Consider the following 22,290-nt stretch of genomic DNA (forward strand, 5'->3'; position numbering starts at 1 on the left):
CTCTTTTATATAGACCATAGTGGTCCCCTAATACTGTATCTGAAGTCTCTTTTATATAGACCTTAGTGGTCCCCGAATACTGTATCTGAAGTCTCTTTTATATAGACCTTAGTGGTCCCCTCATACTGTATCTGAAGTCTCTTTTATATAGACCTTAGTGGTCCTCTAATACTGTATCTGAAGTCTCTTTTATATAGACCTTAGTGGTCCCCTAATACTGTATCTGAAGTCTCTTTTATATAGACCTTAGTGGTCCTCTAATACTGTATCTGAAGTTTCTTTTATATAGACCTTAGTGGTCCCCTAATACTGTATCTGAAGTTTCTTTTATATAGACCTTAGTGGTCCCCTAATACTGTATCTGAAGTCTCTTTTATATAGACCTTAGTGGTCCCCTAATACTGTATCTGAAGTCTCTTTTATATAGACCTTAGTGGTCCCCTAATACTGTATCTGAAGTCTCTTAAGGTAAGATGTAACCTTGCTCATTATGACCTCATAAGGAGAAGATTCCTGATTGGTCCATCTGAGCTTTCATTTTCTCAAAGGCAGAGCAGGATACAGGGCTCGGTTTACACCTATCACCATTTCTAGCCACTGGGGGACCATAGGCAGGCTGGGGGGACTCATATTAATGTTAAAAAAACCTCATAAAGTGACATTTTCATGCCATGGGACCTTTAAGAGTATTTTCAGCGCTGTGCTTTGCTGTCAGACGGCCCTTTACGACGGGGAACTGAAGCAGTTATCTCTGCTCTCTTCAAAGCCACCAGACTGCCCTACCGCTGCCTCCATCGCTTACAGTGGTTAGTTTGTTAGTTCTTAACCCTTAAAACCAGGAGTCTTCAATGTTTTTTCGGCCAAGGACCCCTTCGCTGAATGAGAGACGGAACAGGGACCCCCCTACTACATATTGTATGAAATGAAGTTGCATATTAATCTGGGCCTACAATGACGTGTACGGTGGACCTAAATACCTTTTTGTGGTGCATACAATACTACGCTATTAACCCTTGTGTCGTCTTCCCTTCAACCATGAAGTTGTTGTCTATCCAGATCAAAAGTGAAATAGAGTTTTTGGTGCTTTTTTTCTGCATTTTTGGCTCTTTTTTATGCTTTTGGCACTTTTTTCAACATTTTGAAAAAAGTAAAAAATTATGAATTATTATACAGAAGGACAACACAAGGGTTAAGACTGCTTTGTCTTCTATGGAGGGCTGAACAAACAAACCAACAGAGACCGGAGAGCTGCGTATGAAAACATTTATTATAGGCTAATGAGAGAGAGATCACATGTATTAACTATTACAGTCTGAAAACAGATGACCCCACTTTTTTTAATTAGCTTTTTTGTTGACATCAGAACAGAGTGAATTGATCGGTCATACATCCAAAAATACAAAGATGGACACCAGTTATGTCGATAAATAAAAAGATAACCCTAAAAAGTCCTACAACCTTTTTTTTCCTTTTTGGCAAAGTGCTGTATTATTCCAGTAAACTACACAAATAAAAGCAACAAAACAGAAAAAAAACACATGGTGAAAAATAAAAATGCCACAGATATTCTTCACACTTTTTTTTTTTAACTTTTTTAAATAAACAAGGAGAAAAGAGGTTTTGCTACATCATTCTGTCTGGTTTGTTGAGTCATTATAAAATGCTTGGCGGGCGGGCGGGCAGGCGGAGTAAACAAGCTTCCTCCGAGTGGTGCATAGTTGGTTTCTGATGTCCGTTTGTGTGTGTGTTTTCTTTAAATGATAGATTATGTCCACTCAGGACGTAATAAAAAAAAATAGGAAAAAAAAAGGGAGTTCAAGTTCTTCATTGATGCATTGTCATTTCAACATTTTAACCTGGAAGGCACGAGATCCACAAATTTTCAAAAGGCATTGAACAAAAAAACATTACAAATCCCTGTTAGTTTGATGATGGAGAGATGAACTGAGAATTAAAAGAAAAAAAAAAAAAAAAAAAAGGCACCTGACAGCCGGAGGAGACCGATCATCATGTTTGTCTCCTCCGATCCCTTCTGTCTTTTAAGTTTGCCTTTTAAAAACTAACATTGGCTATGATTGAAAAGCTCCATAGCAGAGAGAGAGAGAGAGAGAGAGAGAGAGAGAGAGAGAGAGAGAGAGAGAGAGAGAGAGAGAGAGAGAGAGAGAGAGAGACATTTGAGAAATAAGACCGAAGCATAAACACACCAGAGAGAACCACTCAACTATTACTATATGCGATCATTTACATCCAACCGTGCGGACGTTAATAATGCTGCTGTCCCATCGGCATGGAAACCACCGAGACAAACTGAAGTCAGACGGAGCTTCAGGAACCACACTGCAAAAAGTCTCCATCACAGCTGGATCTGTACCGAGCTTTAACAACTTTTCTCTTGCGCGTTTGTACTACACAAGTGTATAGATTTTGTCTTTCTTCAAAACAGGATCCACTTTCTGAACTTCTTTATAAATCACTTCACTAAAAAGGCTGTTTTATGCTTCTGCAGACCCCTCTGCGTCGACGAGAACCAGAGCCGGCCCGACGCATGAGCGAACTAAGCGGCTGCTTAGGGGCCCCGTGGCTACCAGAGGGGCCCCCAAGAGCGCTTGAAATGTCCCACAATAGAGCTCATAACAGAGCCGGTCTATTTAAAGATAGCGTTGCTACTTATTGGTCTCACATTAGTCTTTAAATGCTTATTTCCACAAGATGAGTGCTCCCCCCCCCTCCGAGCCCTCCACCGTCGCTCCACGTGATTCTCCAAAAATGTGTAACTTCGCATTGAGACCGATTGTAAAGGGTCTATATGTCAGTAGCGTTTTGATATTAGCACTTGGCCAGCAAGCAGTACTTTGTGGGCAGTTGTGCTAAAGTTAGCTTTGCTAACATAACAAACTGGCCGGCAGACACCTCGCAAATAACCTCATAAAACAGCCTTTATTCCGCTCGTTTTTTAACGTTTGACTCAATAAAAATAGACTCTGAAATCACCGAGGATGGATTACTCGGGAATAAGTCGACCAAATATGAAGGTCTAGCCTTTTTCTCCTGTTTTGAGATCATTTGATAACATTTTGAGCAGATTTTCAACACATCCTCGGAAAGATTATGATTTAAAGTTTCAACATGAGATTCGGTACGGAAGTCCATTCATGCCAAGAAAAGAAAGTAATGTGTGAAAAATAAAAACACTCAAAGTAAGTCAAAATTATGAGATGTGAAGGTTTAATGTTTGAGAGAAGGTTCAAATCTGGCTCGTTTTACGTCCTTGATGTTGATGCAGTAATTCAAATTTTGTGAGTCAAAATTTGGGAAATGTATATGTAGTTTGAGATAAGTCAAAATCCTGAGATAGCGAGTCAATTTTTTTGGCCTTTAATGTCACATTTATAAGTTGAGAAGTTGTCATGATGAGATAAATACAGGCTCTCAAGCTCATTATCTCATTATTTAGACTTTTAAAAGTAATACTTTTGACTTTCCATCTTGTAATTTTTACTCACTTTGCGCGTTTAAAGAAAAAAATTCATTCAAACATTTCGTCTATTATTTTCTTTTCCGGACAGAAACGTGAATCCACAGCGGTCAGATGGACAGTTTGCAGTGTGGCGATTCGGCCCGGGCTCTATACTTTCCCCAACAGCAGACGTATTAAACATTAGACAGTCCACCGTTTCAGAGCACCGAGGCCGAGAACAGTTAGCAAACGCTTAAAAAGTTAAACAACAACAACAACAAAAAAATCAGTATTATAAAACTAGTGAAAAGGTTAAAAGATCATTGCTACTTTTTTTGGTTTGTAACTAAGTTAACATGGAAAAAAGAACAGATAAAAAGCATAAAGTACATTTCTAAAAACCATGTTAGGTCAAATATAAACAGTTTCTCTCCGTCCTGATGGGTTTCCAACAGTCGACTGAGAGCATCAAGAGTTTTCGTTTTCACAGCCCTGGGACCAAGATAAACTAAACTATAGGTCGATTATTTCTCACAAAACATTTTTCACGAGGGAAGTCTGATCACGCACAAAGAAATCATCAGCCGTCAAGTAAATCTGCATTTTTCTAAAGAGTAAAAGGTGATTGGTTGTGACCCTGAGAAGTAGACTGCAGATTCAATTTTTTTAAGAAAAAAAAAATAAAAATTATTTTTCCATTTTCTAGGTTTTTTTTTTCCCACCATCATCACACTAACACAACTCTACAACCATGCAACAAGTTTGCACACTAACATAACCAAACATACCTAAGCAAGAAACCATAGACGCATATATACCAACTTCATACTGATATGTTATTTCTTTTTTTTCCTTTTCAAAAAAATATTTTGGAAGTTTTTTTTTAAAGTTTTTTTTTTTTTTAAATACATTTTGTCTTTTTACATTTTCTATTTATCTCAAAGCTACCGTTAAAACAAGGCGTTTAGTGATATTTAACCCAGTAATTTTTACAGTCTTTTTTTTCTCATTTTTTTCTCAAAAAAAAAAAAAAACATTGTGAAAAGTTACTGAATTACAAAGTCAGAGGCAGGTTCAGCCAGGCGGCCGCAGGACGAGCGCTTTTAACAACAACAACAACAACAACAACAAGGTGACGCTGCAGGACATCAGAGAAAATCTCATCGAAATGCTCCAAACAAACACTGGAATAATCGGAATAACTGTGAATGTCGGCTACGTATAAACATGAGGTCGCATCGCGAGGTCCCTTTCCGCAGATTTCGGGAGCGAGGGAAACTCAAAAATCTACGTCATGAGCTGCATCTCATGGCCCTTATCAGATAGCTCCTCGGCTGAACCGTAAGATGTTCTGTCCCTCCTCGGTGAAGGCCGTCTCAGAGCTCTTATTTCTGCCCCGAGCATCGAGGAGCTATAGGCGAGGAAACCGAGAGCAGCCTTCCCGGAAGCCGTGCAGCTGCAGGAGTTGCTAACTCCGTCCAAACAGCTGACGAATTCATGTGACGCTTCCGAGGAAAGGAGATCTCATCCCTCTTAAAAAAAAAAAAAAAAAAAAAACTCTGCTCGTTGTCTCTCTCCTCGCATCTGTCCCGTGCCTACTCGGTGGGAGGGACTAAGACGCGAGGAAAGGAGGCAAGTGGAAGAGTCGAGGAGGCAATCTAATGGCCAGGAGATGCATCTTAGACCACCAAGAGCAGAAAGGCAAAGCAGCTACAGTACAGGTTGGGGTTTGAGCCAGAACTGACTCATGAAACTCTCTGTTCCGTCTCTCGGTTTTCGGTAACTTAACCCTCCAGTTTCAGAGAAGAAAAAAAAAAAAAAAAAAAAAAAAAAATCTCTGAATGCTGAATGTTAGTGTGACGTTTCACTTTGCCAAAATGTCACAAAACGTTTGTATTCAAAACGTAAATGTCTTGTTGCAAACTGCTGGTATTAGTTTCTACTACGACAAGAAATTAAAATCACTTAAAAATTTAAAAAAACTGGAAACAAAAAGGTTTTATAATGTTTTATATGTAAAAGGGTACTTTAAAAAGGCCGATACTGAAGCATGAGAGGCAGAGATATCCTAACTTTGAGTCATGTCTATGGGTCAAACTCCAAAAACACTGGATCCTACATTTCCCATAATGCAACTTGACATAATCTAGAATCCTGCCTGGGTAAAGAGCCACGTCTTTCAATCTCCACAGGCCCGGTCTGTAACAGATATTCTGTTATAAATAAATCTGTCGTCTACATACAACTGTGAGTTGTACTCCTCATCATTAGTACGTGAAGGTCCCTTTAATTGACCGGTTCTCTTGTTGCGGTTGTGAAAATGCATCCTGGGAAACGTAGGAAGTAGGAACTTGCGCTGTCTCGAATAAAAATAAACAAAGCAAGATGAAAGAGTTAATGGAAATTTTTCCATTTTATTCTCCGATTCCAGCTTTTTAAATGGAAATATTTTGTAGTTTCTTCTAGTTTTTCATAATTTTTTGACCTTTTATAGACCAAACAACTAATCGAGAAAATAATCGACAGTGAAAATAATCCTTAGTTTCAGCCCTTCCACAGATTGCTGACTATAACAGTGTCGGGTTATTCGAGGGGATTTTTTCCTTTACAGTTTTGACTCATTGTTTTCATAACTTTCATAACTAGCGCGCACCACGCTCACTACGGGCAACTTTTCGGTGGAACACTATCACAACTCCGCTGCACTGATTAAATGGCACCGTTGTGCTGCTGCGGTACTGTTCACGTTCGTGCGATTCGGGATCTGAAATGTCTCCCCGTCGCGTCGGCCCAAAAAAGTTGCAACACGGGGCCGTGACATCACAGCGAGCGTCCTGCCACGCTGTGAACCTGCCGCTGAGTAAAGTGACCTACAGCATTGATTCTACACATTACAGTTGTCCATGAAGATCAAGTAAAGAGAGAGAAAGAAGGAGAAAGAGAAATGGACAACATCGTGAAAGCCCTTCCTCTCTGTGATTGGACGCAAACTGGTCCAATAGAGGGAGAGTAAAACAAGGATCAGAGGAGGAGGACATGTTTGGGGACACGTCATGATGATGATGACAAATCTTTTCTTTTCAACATCAATATGAAGGAGGATGGATGGGTGAAGACGAGAATAAGAAAGGGAAGGAGAAAGAGAGGACAACCCTGCGAAATCTCTTCCTCTCTCGTGATTGGACGCAAACTGGTCCAGCGGAAGGAGAATAAAACAAAGGTGATGGGAGGAGGACATGTCGGGGGACACACGATAACATCTTTTCTTTTCTTCCCAACATCAACATGAAGGAGGAAGGATTGATGGAGGAAGAGAAGGAAGAGGGGGAAACGTTGCACCCACTGGCCACATGAGCTGATAAAATAAAATAAAAATCACCAGCCACTTTCTCTATTTCACCGTCCAATCAGATGCGAGAACAGATCGGAGAGGCGTGACTAATGGCTGAAGACATGTTGCTGGTGTGGATTTCTTGCGGTGGCCAGTGTCAGTTTTCCGTAATGCTTACAGGATGGAGGTTGAGGATGATGATGATGATGATGATGATGAAGGTGATCCGGACGCCTCAGTAGTTGAGGTGTCTCTGGCTGGGCTGGTGCAGGTGCTTAGTGCTGGCCTTCGGCGGGCGCAGCAGGTTGAGGCGCCGCAGGGCGTTGCGGGACAGCGGCTGGGTGCGTTGGGTGGCGTTACCCGAGCGCTGCTGCAGGAGGCCGGCCCGGGCGGAGAGCGCCGCAACGTAGCAGGCCGAGTGGAGGCTGGAGCGCCGCTGGACCACCGCAACCTCCGGCCTGCAGGGGGAGACAGAGACGGAAGGAGAGGGCTGTTAGACGGAGCTGGGAGGATTACGGAGTACCAGTGATGCCACGTAATCTGACCACTTTTTTCAGTAACGAGTAATCTAACGCGTTACTATTTCCAAACCAGTAGTGGTAAAAACACTTTTAGTGGACTGAAACTGAAGGTGTGCAATTGCGGAGTTATTGCAGATTGTTAATACTGGACCGATTTCAAAGATTGTTGTTCTCATCAGTCACATTAGCCTCTTTCCGAACCAAGTAGTTCCAGGAGCGTAGTTATAGGAACAGTTCTACTAACTACTCTCCCCCAAAACCGGTTTTGCTATTTGCATTCACCCTGGCCAAGTGGCCATAGGGACTATATACAAAATTATTTATACTAAATCTAATGTATATAGCATATTTGAAGAATAATTTAAACAAGTCTACCGAAAAGAGAAACTTGTATCTCTCTCTCCCACGACTCTGCCTGCTGCGCTGCGGAGGGGTGTGTGTGTGTGTGTGTGTGTGTGTGTGTGTGTGTGTGTGTGTGTGTGTGTGTGTGTGTGTGTCCACGCTTGTGGAGTTTAACTCCAAAAAAGACAGTTAACCACAGGTTCCCGTTAATTTTATGATGCAAACGAACCGTCAACGGCGAAATAAAAGCCTCTTATTTACGAGAGCGGGGGCAGGCGCCTGCCGGCTGTCGCCTCACTTCATGGAGCTCCTCATCTCTGAAAACTTTGAAGCAAATTGTCTATTCGGCATAAATTTTCCCAAGGCTGCCTATATCTGAAATCTAAACAGTTCATTTCTCCACTAAAACGTTGTCAAAAGTGAATTTAGTGATGAATAAGATGGCGAAAATTGTCCCGTTGTTGGTCTGTCTGTACCGGAAACCCGAGCCTTGTTGACCTATAGGTTCCCCTGCCCTGAAGTAGGAGCTGAAAGAGTTACATGAAGAGGAACTTAATAATCCCCAAATTGGTCCAGTCGGAACACAAGAAAAAAAAAAAAAAAAGGGTTCTAGGAGGGTTCGGTTCTAGGAACTGCAAAAATCCCTCCAGTCGGAAAGCAGCTTTAGACACCAAACCATGGTTGAAAAAACGTAACGTTACCCTTTGAGTAAAGTAGGGCTGTCCTCGACTAAAGAAGTTCTTAGTCAACTAACACTTATAGGATTTTGTCGACTAATCGATTAGTTGATTTAATTGACAGAGCTGTGCGCTTTGAGAGGTGGTTAAGACTAGAAAAGCACAATATAAATGTAGTTAATTAACCATCTGTAAAACTGAGTTTCTCCACAATTAATCCTGCAAAAGCACCACTTTAAATCTTGTGTTTACCATAAATGTGCTCAGAAGTTTCTTGGAAATAAGTAATTAAGCATGAATAAGCATTAAAAAATGACTAATTGACTAAAGAAATCTTAGTCGACTAAGACCAAAACAACCGATTAGTCGACTAATCGACTAAGAGGTGGCAGCCCTAGAGTAAAGACGTTTAATTTATAATCAGGGTTCATACGCATTTTAACACTTTTCCATGACTTTTTTGGCAAATTTCCACGACTGTGTGTTCCTGAAAATGTCAGTCGACATCATACAATAAGAATACAAATCAGTGTTAAAGTTTAAAGAGGTTTAACTATAAAATGAATGACAATTTATGTGGCTCATAGTGGGATTCATAATATCGCTCCCCAAATACAACGTTGAGGTTAAGACGAGGTGAAAATACATTTATTAATCACATATTATTATGCTGTGTTAAAAAATAATTCCATGACTTTTCCAAAAAAACTTTCCAGGCCTGTTATGGAATTTGCATTTTTCAAATTCCATAACTTTGACTTTTTTTTTCCAAAGCGTATGAACTACAGCTGGACGATTTGTTACCCTAAAAAAAACTTGATTTACGATTCAATTCCCATTCCATTTAAAACAAAATAACTGCAAACTGTAAATATTTAAAAAATATATATTTATTGTATTTAATTAAATTAAAGTGCATCAACATAAACAAAATTGCACAGGCAAACCCTTTCTCTAAGTGAAAAGTCACTGTGCAGTGTGCAACAAAGATCCAAATTATGTATACTGTATTTGGATTAAAAAAAGAAAATCTTAAAAAATAAATTTTTTGAAAGTATGAATCAATTTGACCTACCAACTCGATTTTTAAATCAAATAGATTTTTTTGCCAGCCCTAGTATGAACCCTGTAATAATTACCGGTGACGAGGGCCGTCCAGAAGGCGTCTGCCCTTCTCCTTCCCAGCGGAGGGAGTCAAGGCGGCAGGCGCGTCTTCAGGCAGCAAGCCCAGGTCCAGGTCCAAGCCCAGGTCCAGGTCCAAGCCCAGGTCCAGGTCCAAGCCCAAGCCCAGGCCCAGGTCCAGGTCCAGGGAGCGCGGCAGGGTGCTGAGCGCGAGCCTTGGGGTGCTGTGGCGGGCGTAGACCGACATGCTGGGGTGCTCGATCAGCAGGTTCTCCAGAGGGCTGGTCTCCAGGAGGCCCGGCTGGCTGCCGCGCCCGGTGAAGCACGGCGGGGGCGTGACGAACCAGCTCTCCTCCAGAGAGCCGGCATCCAGACGGAGGAAGCTGCTGTCCCCTTCTTCTTCTTCATCGTCCTCCTCCTCCTCCTCCTCTGCCCCTCCGTCCGGGTCGTTGTCGGCCGTGGAGTTGAGGGAGATGCAGGAGGAGTAGCGGATGGCGGGGCTGGCCATGGGGGAGGGGACCATCACCATGTCTTCCTCCTCCTCCTCCTCCTCCTCAGGACTAACGGTGGATCCAGAGCGGCCGTCGCCACACTGAGCCGAGCAGGCTTCAGCTGCAGAGACGGAGAGAGAGAAGAATTCATGGTGTGAGTGATAACTAGGGCTGCCACCTCTTAGTCGATTAGTCGACTAATCGGTAGTTTTGGTCTTAGTCGACTAAGATTTCTTTAGTCGATTAGTCATTTTTTATGCATATTCATGCTTAATTACTTATTTCCAAGAAACTTCTGAGCACATTTATGGTAAACACAAGATTTAAAGTGGTGCTTTTGCAGGATTAATTGTGGAGAAACTCAGTTTTACAGATGGTTAATTAACTACATTTATATTGTGCTTTTCTAGTCTTAACCACCTCTCAAAGCGCACAGCTCTGTCAATTAAATCAACTAATCGATTAGCCGACAAAATCGTATAAGTGTTAGTCGACTAAGAACTTCTTTAGTCGAGGACAGCCCTAGTGATAATAACAGGTTTTTTACTTTTTCTTCCCCCCCCATCACCTTAGGACGGAGGAGACAGCTACACTGCTACGTTTTGGATTAAAAACGAATATCCTTTTGTATACGTTTACGCCTCGCGGAAACACTGCGGCCCCCTGTATTGACAGTCAGTCATAACGGAAAAAGAACATAAATAAAGTTATTATTTACTTTAAAAAGTAGATTTTTTTTCAGGGCTAAATGACATGGTATCAGATTGGTGTATTCGCCAATACCAACATTTTAGGCTGGCAATTGGAGGCATTTCTGATACTGCTATCGCTATTGGAACGACTGTAGTAGTAGTAGTATTCCATTATGAAATATCTTGATTGTTAAATGTCTTTCAACAGGCTACTTACTTGACCAGCTGCTGCTCTGCTGATGGAGGTGTAATATATTCAGTGTGCCAGCAGGCGGCACTGTGACCTGTCGGAGCAGCAGCAGCAGCAGCAGCAGCAGCTGTCACATGTAAACAATCATTTTCTGGATGCAGAGAGCACAGTGGGGCAAGCTGACAGCTCAGCATCATGTCCAACTGAAACCACAGCCTGCACGCATGTGTGTGTGTGTGTGTGTGTGTGTGTGTTTAGGCTTGTTTTACTATATTCGTGGGGTCCAAAAACCGGGGAATACAGTACATTTGTGGGGTCTGCACAGTTAAAGGGCTGTTTGAGGGTTAAGACTTGGTTGTAGGACTAGGGTTAGAATTAGGTGATGGTTAGGGTGAGGGTTAGGGTTAAAGGTATGGTGGAGGATTTCAATCATCGCGCACAGTCAACGTGCCGACGTCCTGCACCGCTGCGCATGCAACACGGACATTTGCGTGCCAAAAAAATAAAAATAAAAATAAAAATCAGCTCGTAATGATTCACAGAGACGAAAGGAAGTTATGAGAGGAAACGCGATCTCAAGCTGGCAGACTGGGAACTAAAAATAACGCTTCTCCATTCGATTTGGACCTGCTGCTTTTCTCCAGACAATAAACAATAACTCATTTTCATGGCTTAACCCTTGGAACTCTGCAAAACAAACATTTTATTATTATTATTATTATTATTTCTTGGAGGATCTTCAAATGCTTCATATCCCTAAAAACAGCACAACCTAAACTGAAAGGTTATGTAGGTCAATACATAATTATTGAAAAAGAAAGTATTGGAATTGTGTCATGAATAAAAAATATATATATTTTTTTAAATCAGAAATGTGTTTTCATAAAATTTTACTATTTAAAAACAAAGCAATATGGATGCAAAGGAATTTTTGAAGTTATTCGAACTATGTATTTTTATTTTATTTAAATGATTATTTTTTGGGGGCTTTTCCCTTTATTATGTAGTGATAGTATTCTTTTCATGCCCCTTTGTACTTCTACTCCGCTACATTTTAGAGAGAAATATTAGACTTTTTACTCCGCTACATTCATCGGTTCAAGCTTTAGTTACTAGTTACTTTAGTTACTCCGCTACATTCATCTGCTCCAGCTTTAGTTACTAGTTACTTTAGTTACTCCGCTACATTCATCTGTTCCAGCTTTAGTTACTAGTTACTTTAGTTACTCCGCTACATTCATCTGCTCCAGCTTTAGTTACTAGTTACTTTAGTTACTCCGCTACATTCATCTGTTCCAGCTGTAGTTACTAGTTACTTTAGTTACTCCACTACATTCATCGGTTACAGCTTTAGTTACTAGTTACTTTAGTTACTCCGCTACATTCATCTGTTACAGCTTTAGTTACTAGTTACTTTAGTTACTCCGCTACATTCATCTGTTCCAGCTTTAGTTACTAGTTACTCCACTACATTCATCTGTTACAGCTTTAGTTACTAGTTACTTTAGTTACTCCGCTACATTCATCTGTTACAGCTTTAGTTACTAGTTACTTTAGTTACTCCGCTACATTCATCTGTTACAGCTTTAGTTACTAGTTACTTTAGTTACTCCACTACATTAATCTGTTCCAGTTTTAGTTACTTTAGTTACTCCACTACATTCATCTGTTCCAGCTTCAGTTACTAGTTACTTTACACATTAAGATCTCTGCACACTAAGCACATGTAGTTTATAAAATCTGGTGTCTGATTCTAAAGTAAACTAGCCGACAATATAACGGACTACAAGTCCAGCTGAGATGATGAGACCTTAAACACACCACTGGTTGGATCCTTTACACACACTACAATGGGAGGATTGTTACATTTTCCTGGTGAGACTTACAGACTTTTACTGAAGTAACATTTCCAATGCAGGACTTTAACTTGTAACAGAGTATTTTTTACAGTGTGGTGTTAGTACTTCTACTGAAGTAAAGGATCTGAATACTTCTTCCACCACTGGATATGTTGAATTACCAGATATATCCAGTGGTTATTCTCTTCATCCTGAACAAATGTTTAAAGTCCTGCTGCAGTCCTGGATGAGAGCGTCTGGTCCACTGTGAGAGTCTTAGTGAACTTCTGCTTCTCACACATCCTGATCAGTGATGTTGTAACTTCCTGAATGATGTTGTCTGTTCTGACACGGAGTCAGCATGATGTACGGAGAAGACGATAACAACAATGTGTCGCAGCATTTGTATTCAATGTAATGAAACAGGACAGGAATTAATATGCTTTACATTAAATGCTGAAGAAAAACAAGTGATGCAGTGCCTCCATTTTGGCTGGCATGATTAGCCCATTAAACACACAACTGTTTGGGTCCTTTACACTTTCTAAAAATGGGAGGATTTAGATTTTTACATTTTCCTGATGACACTTACATACTTTCACATTTTTTGGGGGGGGGGGGGTTTAAGTAAAAGGATCTGAATACTTCTTCCGCCACTGGCTATGTTGGAGAGTTAAACTCACAAACACAGAACACAGGAGTGAACTAACAAAAAGGGAACTCATTGCCCTCATCAAATGAGCCCTGTGCTCCCACTGTTTACAGTAATTAACTCGCTTGTCGCTGTGCATGAGAGCCAGAGTTTTTGAGAGCTCACTTCCACTTGGACACAAACTCCCACGAGTTCACAGAGGAATCCTTGTTTACACGCAACAGCGGGCCTGAGAGGCTGCCGAGTGCTGACTCAGCGCCTGCCAGCTGATCCGCTGCACACTTCATCCTCTAAAACGCTCGCTCGTCCGAGTCCATCAGCAGCCGATCTCTTCCTCCAGAGTCCGCAAGGAGGTTCAGGTGCGGGTGGGGGGGGGGGGGGACAACAGGTGTCCGCGGCAGCAGTGCGGTGGTGCCGTTAGCGAGGACCAACGGCGTTTTGGAGACATCGACAGGCTGTCGTGTCGGGTTAGCGAGGTCAGGGTGGATTATGAACCAACCGGCTGACCTTCTACCAAACATGCGGGCTCAGAGTCTGCACGCGAGCAGCCGACTTCACCTCCAACCGGACTAGAAAAGGCGATCCTGCGATTTTGCCGCAGGGTTGCGCGGCGGTGGGAGGGTCCCCCTGTTGTGTTCTTTAACCCCAAAATGTAGCACGAGTAGACTTTATATTTCACAATTACTGTTGTCCGTCAGATCGTTAATAGATCTCGACAAAAGTTGAATCTGCACCTACACCCACCACCCTACCTGTATTTGTTATAGATGCTTTTTTTTGGCATTTTATACATCTCAACAAAAGACAGACAGAGACACACACACACACACACACACACCTTTGTTATGGATGTTTTTTTTTTGGCATTTTTAGGCCTTTATTGTTGATTAAGGCCTAAAACGTGCTACCCAGGTGCCCCCCACTACCCCGATTTAAGATGAATGGGTCACAGTCAAATCAGCCGTTCCACCCAAATTGGCAGCACGCAAGCGGAGATTTCCAACTTTAGATCATTTTAACTCAATCATTTTGGACACTTTTGCACGGTGCGTGCAGTTTCTGTTGTCGGTCTATAAAGGCGGACACGTTCACAAGCGTGCAGCTGGTGTGCACGGTCATATTCATACATGCTGGGCTGCATGCAGTTACTGCAAAATGGCTCAGTTTCCTTTAAAGGCTGGGTTGCATATTGACTTTTAGTGCTGACGCCTCAGTAGGTTTCAGTTCTAAATGTGTCATTTTCTTCTTTTTTTTCCCCATTGAACAAAGAGGCCAAAGCTCTCAAATGTTAAGACTTGTCTGAAGACACGCAGCCATACAAGAACTTTCGCAACATTAAATAGTCTATATTGGCAACGACAACAAATATTTAGACCATAAGCTATCATGAAAGAATAAAAACTTTTGTGGAAAAAAAAAGTCAAACTTCACTGGTTCCAGCTTGTGAAATGTGAATATTGTTCTAGTTTCTGCTCTCCTCTGAGACAGTGAACTGAATATCTTCGAGTTGTGGACAAAACGAGACATTTGAGGACCTCATCTAGGGCTTTATTTGGGAAACGCTGATCCACATTTTTCATCAAGACCGAACAACTACTCCATTCGTCCAGGAATCAACAGATTAAACGACAATGAAAAGTAATCGTTCGTTGCAGCCCTGATGCAGAGCTGTGCCAGACTTCACGAACAAGTCTGTAACTTTATGATGCACCTGGGAGAAACCAGACCCTGTATCCAGGTGTGTGATGGAGTGGGTTTATTTGGGGAGGGGGTGTTGGAGGCTGCTCTGTGCCCATACATGTCCACCTCCACAGGCCCCAGAATGGGAGCTCCAGCTCCACCAGGATCTATTTTTACCTCCTCTGGTTCCCCAGGAGCTTTTGTTTGGCACGTTCACAGGTTGACTACCATATACTGCCCGATGCCCCCCCCACCGGGCCGGCCTCTGCCTCCCCCACCCTTAATATTCACACGGCCGTGGAATCTGAGACAAGTCAAGTCAGGACGGCGACGGGTGAACCAAACCAAAGCTGTCTGGAAGTCACTGCAGCGTGTCATGTATCTGTATACAGTGTGTGTATCTATCTATCTATCTATCTATCTACTGCTGTACCAATATCTAAAATGTAAAGACCAATATTTATCTAATGTACGGTATCACAAAATCAAAATAGGTGTTTTCTATGTTGCTGTAAGAGTGTGTGAGTGTGTGTGTGTGTGTGTATGTTTTGACTGGGATCTTTTTTTGATGTAGAGAACTTGGCTGGACTTTGAGCAGCCATTAAAACCAGGCTAAAGTTATACAGTATCTCTCTAAAGGACTGGGAGCATGTAGGTTTATTTTCTCTCCGCGCAGGAACTGTCCTCCGCCTTAAGTTTGGGAAAGACTAGCTGAAAAGCAGATGTTGAGTGTTTTAAACCGATCTCGTGGTCTGGGGTTTTTGCTCACTCTCCCTGAACTGAACAGATTCCATTTGGTTTTGTGTTTTTTTTGCACAAATTTGAGGTGGATTAATCTGTAGATTACCACATCCAGCTAATTTAAACAGCTCACGTTACTGTATTGTGTGAACAATTGACTTCATGTAATATTGAATGTGGCGTTTTCTTTTGCTGGGTGCAAATTTTCCACAAGAACAAGTTTTCTCCTATCCCAGAATGCATCTGTGGTGTAGCCAGACCTCACTCCACAGCGCTGTGAAGTTAGGTCTGGCTATGTGAGACCAATTTCAACTGGAACTGCAGATTTCTCTGGGGTTTTTTTTTTTTTTTTTTTTTTAAACACAGCAGGTAAGCACGTGTGCGAGTGCGGCGATATTCTCACCCAGGTAGTTGACCAGGATCCAGTCTTCATCATCGTCCTCCTCCTCCTCGTCCTCCCGGCCGTCTCCAGGCCCGCCGCATCGACTCAGCTCCTCCGCGTCGTCCCCGAACAGAGCGCTGGCGAACCTCTGGAACATCCCGGGACGTCCCGCGGGGGCGTGAGGCTGAGGGAGGGGCTGGGGGGAGGCGCGTGGCTCGGGGCGACGGCGGAGAGGTGTGGCGCGCACTTTGGTCATCAGCTGCGGGGTTCACGGCTGGGGGAAGGCGTCGGAAAGGTGCTAAAGTGCATCAATGAGGTGTGGTCATGGATCATCTGCGGGACAGCAGACACTGGCTGGACATCGCTCAACGGGTCGCTGTGACGAGTGCAAAAAAAGGGTACAAAACAAGCCCTGAGAGGACGAAAAGAAAGAGAGAGACTTAATCAATAATGCTAAAAACAAAGAAAAGACACATTTACTTTTTAAGTGAATACACCTATGATAAAGTTAATTAAAAAGAGGAAAAAAAAAAAAAAAAAAAAAAAAAAAAAAATCATCTTTTGGAAATTGATCTTAATGCCTTAGTTAAAAAACATTAGGAAAAATCCAACCTTTAAGGACACAAATTTTCTTTGTGAATGAATAATGTATCGTAAATAAATACATGTTCTTCCTTAAAATACAGGGGGCATAAGTCAGTCCACCCCTATGTTAAATTCCCATAGAGGCAGGTATGTTTATTTTTAAGGGCCAGTTATTTCATGGATCCAGGATACTATGCATCCTGATAGAGTTCCCTTGGCCTTTGGATTTAAAATAGCCCCCCCACATCATCACATACCCTTCACCATACCTAGAGATTGGCATGGGGTACTTTGCATAAAATCATCTCTTAATGCAAATCAAACCAGCTATTAGGCTAACTGGAATCAAACCATGCCAATCTCTATGTATGGTGAAGGCTATGTGATGATGTGGGGGGGCTATTTTAATTCCAAAGGCCAAGGGAACTTTATCAGTATGCATTGTATCCTGGATCCATGAGTATGGGTGTACTTATGCCCCCTGTATTTTAAAAGGAAGAACATTTATTTATTTACGATAAATTATTCATTCACAAAGAAAATTGGTGTCTTTAAAGGCTGGATTTTTCCTCTTTTTTTTTAAATTAATGCATTAAGATCAATTTCTAAAAGATGATTTTTGTATTCCTCTTTTTAGTCAACTTTAGCATGGGTGTATTCACTTACGCTGGGCACTGTATGTCTCAAATTTGAGTCTCAAGTCCTGCTTTTTGTGACTTTAAGCGGCATTAACTAAGATGTTGGCCACTTGTGGGCAGCAAAACAAGCTGAAAAAAATAAATCTTTTTAAGAAACAAATCTGATCTTGATTTTTTTGCGGTTCGTATCCTATCACCTGCTGGCTGGACCTCTGGGAGTTGATTCTGAAAGCAGTTACGAGATCTCCAAAAACAAAACAAAAGTGTGACTCGAAGCACAGTTCGGATCACAATGTTCTAAAAAGGTTTAAGGAGACACGTTAACAGGTATATTTTCTAACAATCGCTCCTTTCACTTCAATGACATGAAAGTAGAAAGATAAGATAAGAGAAGGGAGGATTGGTTCAAGGTGGGGCCACACAGATAAATCTTCAGGATGGAAAACAGAGTTGCAGTTTATGATACAAATTAAAACAGACGAGAGAGGCTTTGCTCAGCATTTCTTTTTTTTTTTTAATAGAATAAACACAGATCAACAATCTCACAGATTTGCACCTTATGAAGTCTGTAAAATCCAGCAGTTACAGAGCAACATGATGATTCACAAGGAGTGTTTGGGTCCACCTGACAGCTATCTTCGACCAGCCAGTACTCTGGTCTATATTAAACTGCACAAACCTCCCCCATCACTTTGTTTTTTTAACTCTCCTCCGCCCCTTATGCCGTCAGAGTACCTCGGTTCAAGAGGAACAGGAGTAAAAAACAAACTCCTTTGTTCCCTGTGCAATAACTCAGCTTATTAGAGATTGTATCCGATACCGGAATCGACACCCAGACCTAACACATAATCGGGCTGTAATCGCTGAGGCAGGATGAATTTCCTGTCAGGCCTGATGGAGGAGAGCAAGCAGCTGCAGTTTGGAGCAGAGAGAGAGGCCGTCCTGTCTGTGTTTGACTCCACAGTAAATAAAGAGATGTGCTGTGTGCAGACACAGCTGGCTGGCAGCCGCTCCGCTGCTCTCAGTTCACTCTTTCATGGCAGGAACGCGTTAGTGGACAGAATAAGAAGTGATCAGTGTCACTGTCTCCCTGCAGCTGCTGTATAAAAAGGGAAGGAGGCTCCCTTTTGGCACAATATCACTGGGTTAAAGCCAAGGGTGCAGTGTCCCCCGGTGGCCTTTCACCCCCCACCCACAGTGCATTAATAATACCAATTGAGATGGTTTAATAACTTAAAACAATACAAAATAAAAGCTTTTGCTTCTTTTTGCAAGAAGACGTTTTAAATACACAGTATAAAAAAAGTAAGAATTCTCTGATGTCAGCATGTTACATTTTATTTTTTTCTAGTTTCTTCACTCTTCTGTGACAACAAACTGAATACCTTTGAGTTGCTGACAAAACAAGAGATTTGAGGACGTTTTCTTGGACTTTTTAATCCACATTTTTTTTTACCACTTTATGACAACTAATCCATTAATCGAGAAAATTAACGATGAATTAATTGACAATAAGAAATTTAAAAAAAATCGTTAGTTACAGCCCGAGTAACTAGAAAGGCGCTTATAAGAAATGTTTACAATTTGGTGAAACTCAAATGTCGGATTATTTCCACCAGCACCTGAACGCACACTAGATTCGAAGCGTACCAGCGCGTATTTCCCTATGGTATTTCCTTCTTATATACCGTCTATGCGGTCCTATTCTCGGTTGCCATTTTCATTACACGTAGAGACTAGTAGAGAGAGCGAGGCAACATCAGAAAGACACTACACTAAAAAGGATATGTATATATATATATACACATTTGTTCACTGAAATAACTGATAATACTAAATAAAATAAAGCTAGCTCAGAGTCGAAGGCAACAGCTAGCTAGCTAACAACAAGTTAAGCCCCAACAACGGTTGCCAAGGAAGGAAGGAGTAGCAACAGCAGCAGAGTTCCATGGCATAGACGGTTCCATGGCTTCGGCTTTATGGCTTCAACCCATAGACAGTAGCCCGTTACGTCACAGAGGCTTTTCCTCTCTTTCTCCACCACCCTTTATCTTTCTCTCTAAAGAAATTTGAATTTGAGAGAGCGAGAGCGCTGTTGGTACTGCAGAACAAAAAGTGGAAACCCGCCTCTGTAAACATCGAGATACGGTTTAAAGTGAAGGACTGTCACCGCCTCAACAACAGCAGAAATAGGCGGATAATGTGCTGCACCTGTTCCTCCTCCACCCTACCAGGACACCTAAATACTAAAATATGAATGTATCATCATAATAATCACCGAACACAAAAGGAAAGCTGCTCTGGGTGTGGGTTTATATGCGAGTAATGCCGTTAAAGGGGTCACTGAGTCATAGATCTAGCTGTGGCAATTAATGCATCCATTACATCAGCCTATTTAACCATCCAAGTGGAAAAAAGACGCTTAAAACCCCTTAAATCTGCAGGATTACACACATTCATGAAGATAAAACCCACATTACACACTTTTTTGTGTGTGGAAAACAATAGATAGCCTCTACCTGTCTGTCTTTCTGTTAAGCCGAAACAAACATGACAGTAAATTTGAATGTGGTAAATTGGATTATGGAGGACTTTGTCATTGTAAACTATTATGATCAGTAATACATGTACGTTAAGTCTGGTCTTTTCTCAAAATCCCATAATAATTAACTTACAATGCTATAAAACAGGGTTAATAAGCAGTAAACTGAAATATTTTAGGTTTTAGTTATTGTGGTGATAGAAACGAGGGCTGCAACTGACGTTTATTCCAGTGTTGTTTCTTATTTTGTTATTTAATCGATTATTATTATTATTTTAAACATGACAAATTTGTGAAAAATGACAATCACAACAAGGTGACATCTTCAAATGTATCGGGTTTGCTCGACCAACAGTCCAAAAAGCCGACATGAGAAAAAAAAAAGACGCAAATCCTCACTTGGAAAAACCTCAAAATAGTGCACGTTTGACATTTTTACTTGATAAATGACCAATTATCAAATTGGTTATCGATTGATTCTCATGTCGAGGGACTAATCACACGGCTAACTATGGTAGCGCTGATATGATTCACCAAGCTGTCCGAGAGACAAATAAAAACCAAACCGAGTCCAATTTAGGGCAGCAGCCTTGTCTGTCGGACGGTTTTGTTGGTTACAAAAGAGAAGTGGGGGGGAGGCTGTAACTCTACACCAGCTTGGCAGCTCGGACCGTAGCTTGTTAAACTTTTATCTCCTGTAACATACTGCCAAGTGCGAACATATTTCCCAGACTACACAAATAACGTACTCTAGTTTAGCTAGTCGTGGAAAATCACCCAGTTCTGCAGAGCGAAGAGTAGCGCTAGCTAGCTACAGCATTTACACAGGCTAGAATATTTAGCTATAACACTGCAGAGTAAGCCGAATAAAAATGCATCGTAAAAGGTTGAAAAACGCAACGTAACTTCTTCATATTAACTCTGTTTCTTAAAGTAAAAAGTGCCATTACTGTAATGTGGGTGAAAAAGACCATTAGCGTGAGAATAAGAGGCACCGGAGTCGTCAACGGTCGCCGAGAAGAAAACAAAGAACTCACCTGCAGGCAGAGAAAACGGTTGTAAACGCCAACGGTTGGTTCAAAAAAATCCTTAAAACTGAGGTAGACGCGTTACTTTTCGAAAAATAGAAAAACTGGAGGTTTCTTCGCGGAAGAAATAAAATATATATATAAAAAAAACGTTAATCTTAAGGACTGCACATCGGGAGTCACAGTGCGGTTTTCTCTTTCTTTTTTCCCTTCAGTCCGTTTCCTCCCGACTGCTCCTTCTTTTGTTGTTGTTATGGAGCTCCAACAGCTGATCGCAGTGACGTCGCCGAGAGCAGCCTATCGGAGGGGCCGGGGCCTAGAGCAGCTCGGCCAATCACAAGAGGCGTTACAGGCTGTGGCTGTGACTGCTACCTCCCTCCTCCTCCTTCCCCTGAGAAAGGCATGATTGGGCAAAGCTCTCTCATGTTTGGGAGGAATAACAGGACATAATGTGGGTTTTTTTTTTCCTCCCAAAAAATAGACGCATATTACATAAGCAGAACATCCGGGTTGAGCTGAAGGGCTTCCTGTTTTCTGGGCATCCAGCAACTGATGTTAACATTTAGTGGAACACTTATAAAAGTTTGCATAATGGGGTCATAAAATAGAGCAAAAGTGTGTAAAAAAAAAAAAAAGAAAGTTGCTTAATGTTTTTTTGTTTAACAGGACAGCTTGTGTCCTGAAACCAAGCTGTGCCCTTACAGCGATTGTTATACACTTTTAATTTGTTATTTTAAATGTTAATTTAAAAAAATGACACCGATTACTGGTAATTTGCTTTCCCTGCCGAATAGCACAGGCACACAGAAACACCTAAATGGAGTAGACTAACTGGTGGAAAAATACAGAGAAAGTATTCAGATCCTGTAGTAAAAGATAAGATCGAAGAGATAAAATCCATTTGACTTTGTTGGACAAGATAAGATAAAATATGATACACCTTTATTAGTCCGGCATAGCCAGCTCTTATCTCCACAGCGCTGTGGAGTAAGTTCTGCCTATACACAGATGCATTCTGGGATAGAACAGAAAAAAAAACACTCTGGGTTGTTTTTGCATTTCTTTCAACCAATCACAGTCGTCTCGGGCAGCGCTAAGCTCCGGACGCAGTGACGGTGGCTCTGCTAAATGGTCTCAGGAAGGAACTTGTGTTGGTGGAACATTTGAAACCTACAAAAGAAAACACCTTATGCAATATTACATGAAGTTACCTGTTGACACAATACAGTAACGTGAGATATTTAAATGAGCTGATACATGGTTAAACCTCATTGGCTCTTACCAGTGTATCCTCATGTGTACTTCGTCCACAACAATCCCACCAATCGGGCCCAAAACCTCCCAAAACCTTTGTAAAAATCTTTACAAAGAATGTGGCTCT

At 41.6% G+C, this 22,290-nt stretch overlaps 1 protein-coding gene across 1 annotated transcript; it reads right to left on the reverse strand.

The window, feature by feature from the left end:
* Positions 1 to 6,547: 6,547 nt before the first annotated feature.
* On the reverse strand, positions 6,548 to 21,112 carry tp53inp1 (tumor protein p53 inducible nuclear protein 1). Its single transcript, XM_028580616.1, has 4 exons — positions 20,919 to 21,112; positions 16,138 to 16,528; positions 9,468 to 10,062; positions 6,548 to 7,246 (listed from the first exon to the last, which is right to left on the reverse strand). The coding sequence occupies exons 2-4, from the start codon at positions 16,370 to 16,372 to the stop codon at positions 7,024 to 7,026; spliced, it is 1,053 nt and encodes a 350-aa protein (XP_028436417.1). The 5' UTR covers positions 16,373 to 16,528; positions 20,919 to 21,112; the 3' UTR covers positions 6,548 to 7,023.
* Between the last annotated feature and the right edge of the window lie 1,178 nt (positions 21,113 to 22,290).

Source organism: Perca flavescens, chromosome 6, assembly GCF_004354835.1.
Source record: "Perca flavescens isolate YP-PL-M2 chromosome 6, PFLA_1.0, whole genome shotgun sequence".
In the NCBI taxonomy this organism is placed as follows: Eukaryota; Metazoa; Chordata; class Actinopteri; order Perciformes; family Percidae; genus Perca; species Perca flavescens.

Excerpts from the sequence above, each read along its gene's own strand:
- tp53inp1 (XM_028580616.1), bottom strand. The coding sequence starts at position 16,372 with ATGACCAAAGTGCGCGCCACACCTCTCCGCCGTCGCCCCGAGCCACGC. Across the intron at positions 10,063-16,137 it reads GATCCTGGTCAACTACCTGG|CTGAAGCCTGCTCGGCTCAG; the intron begins GTGAGAATATCG and ends CCGTCTCTGCAG. Across the intron at positions 7,247-9,467 it reads CTGGACGGCCCTCGTCACCG|GCCGGAGGTTGCGGTGGTCC; the intron begins GTAATTATTACA and ends CTCCCCCTGCAG.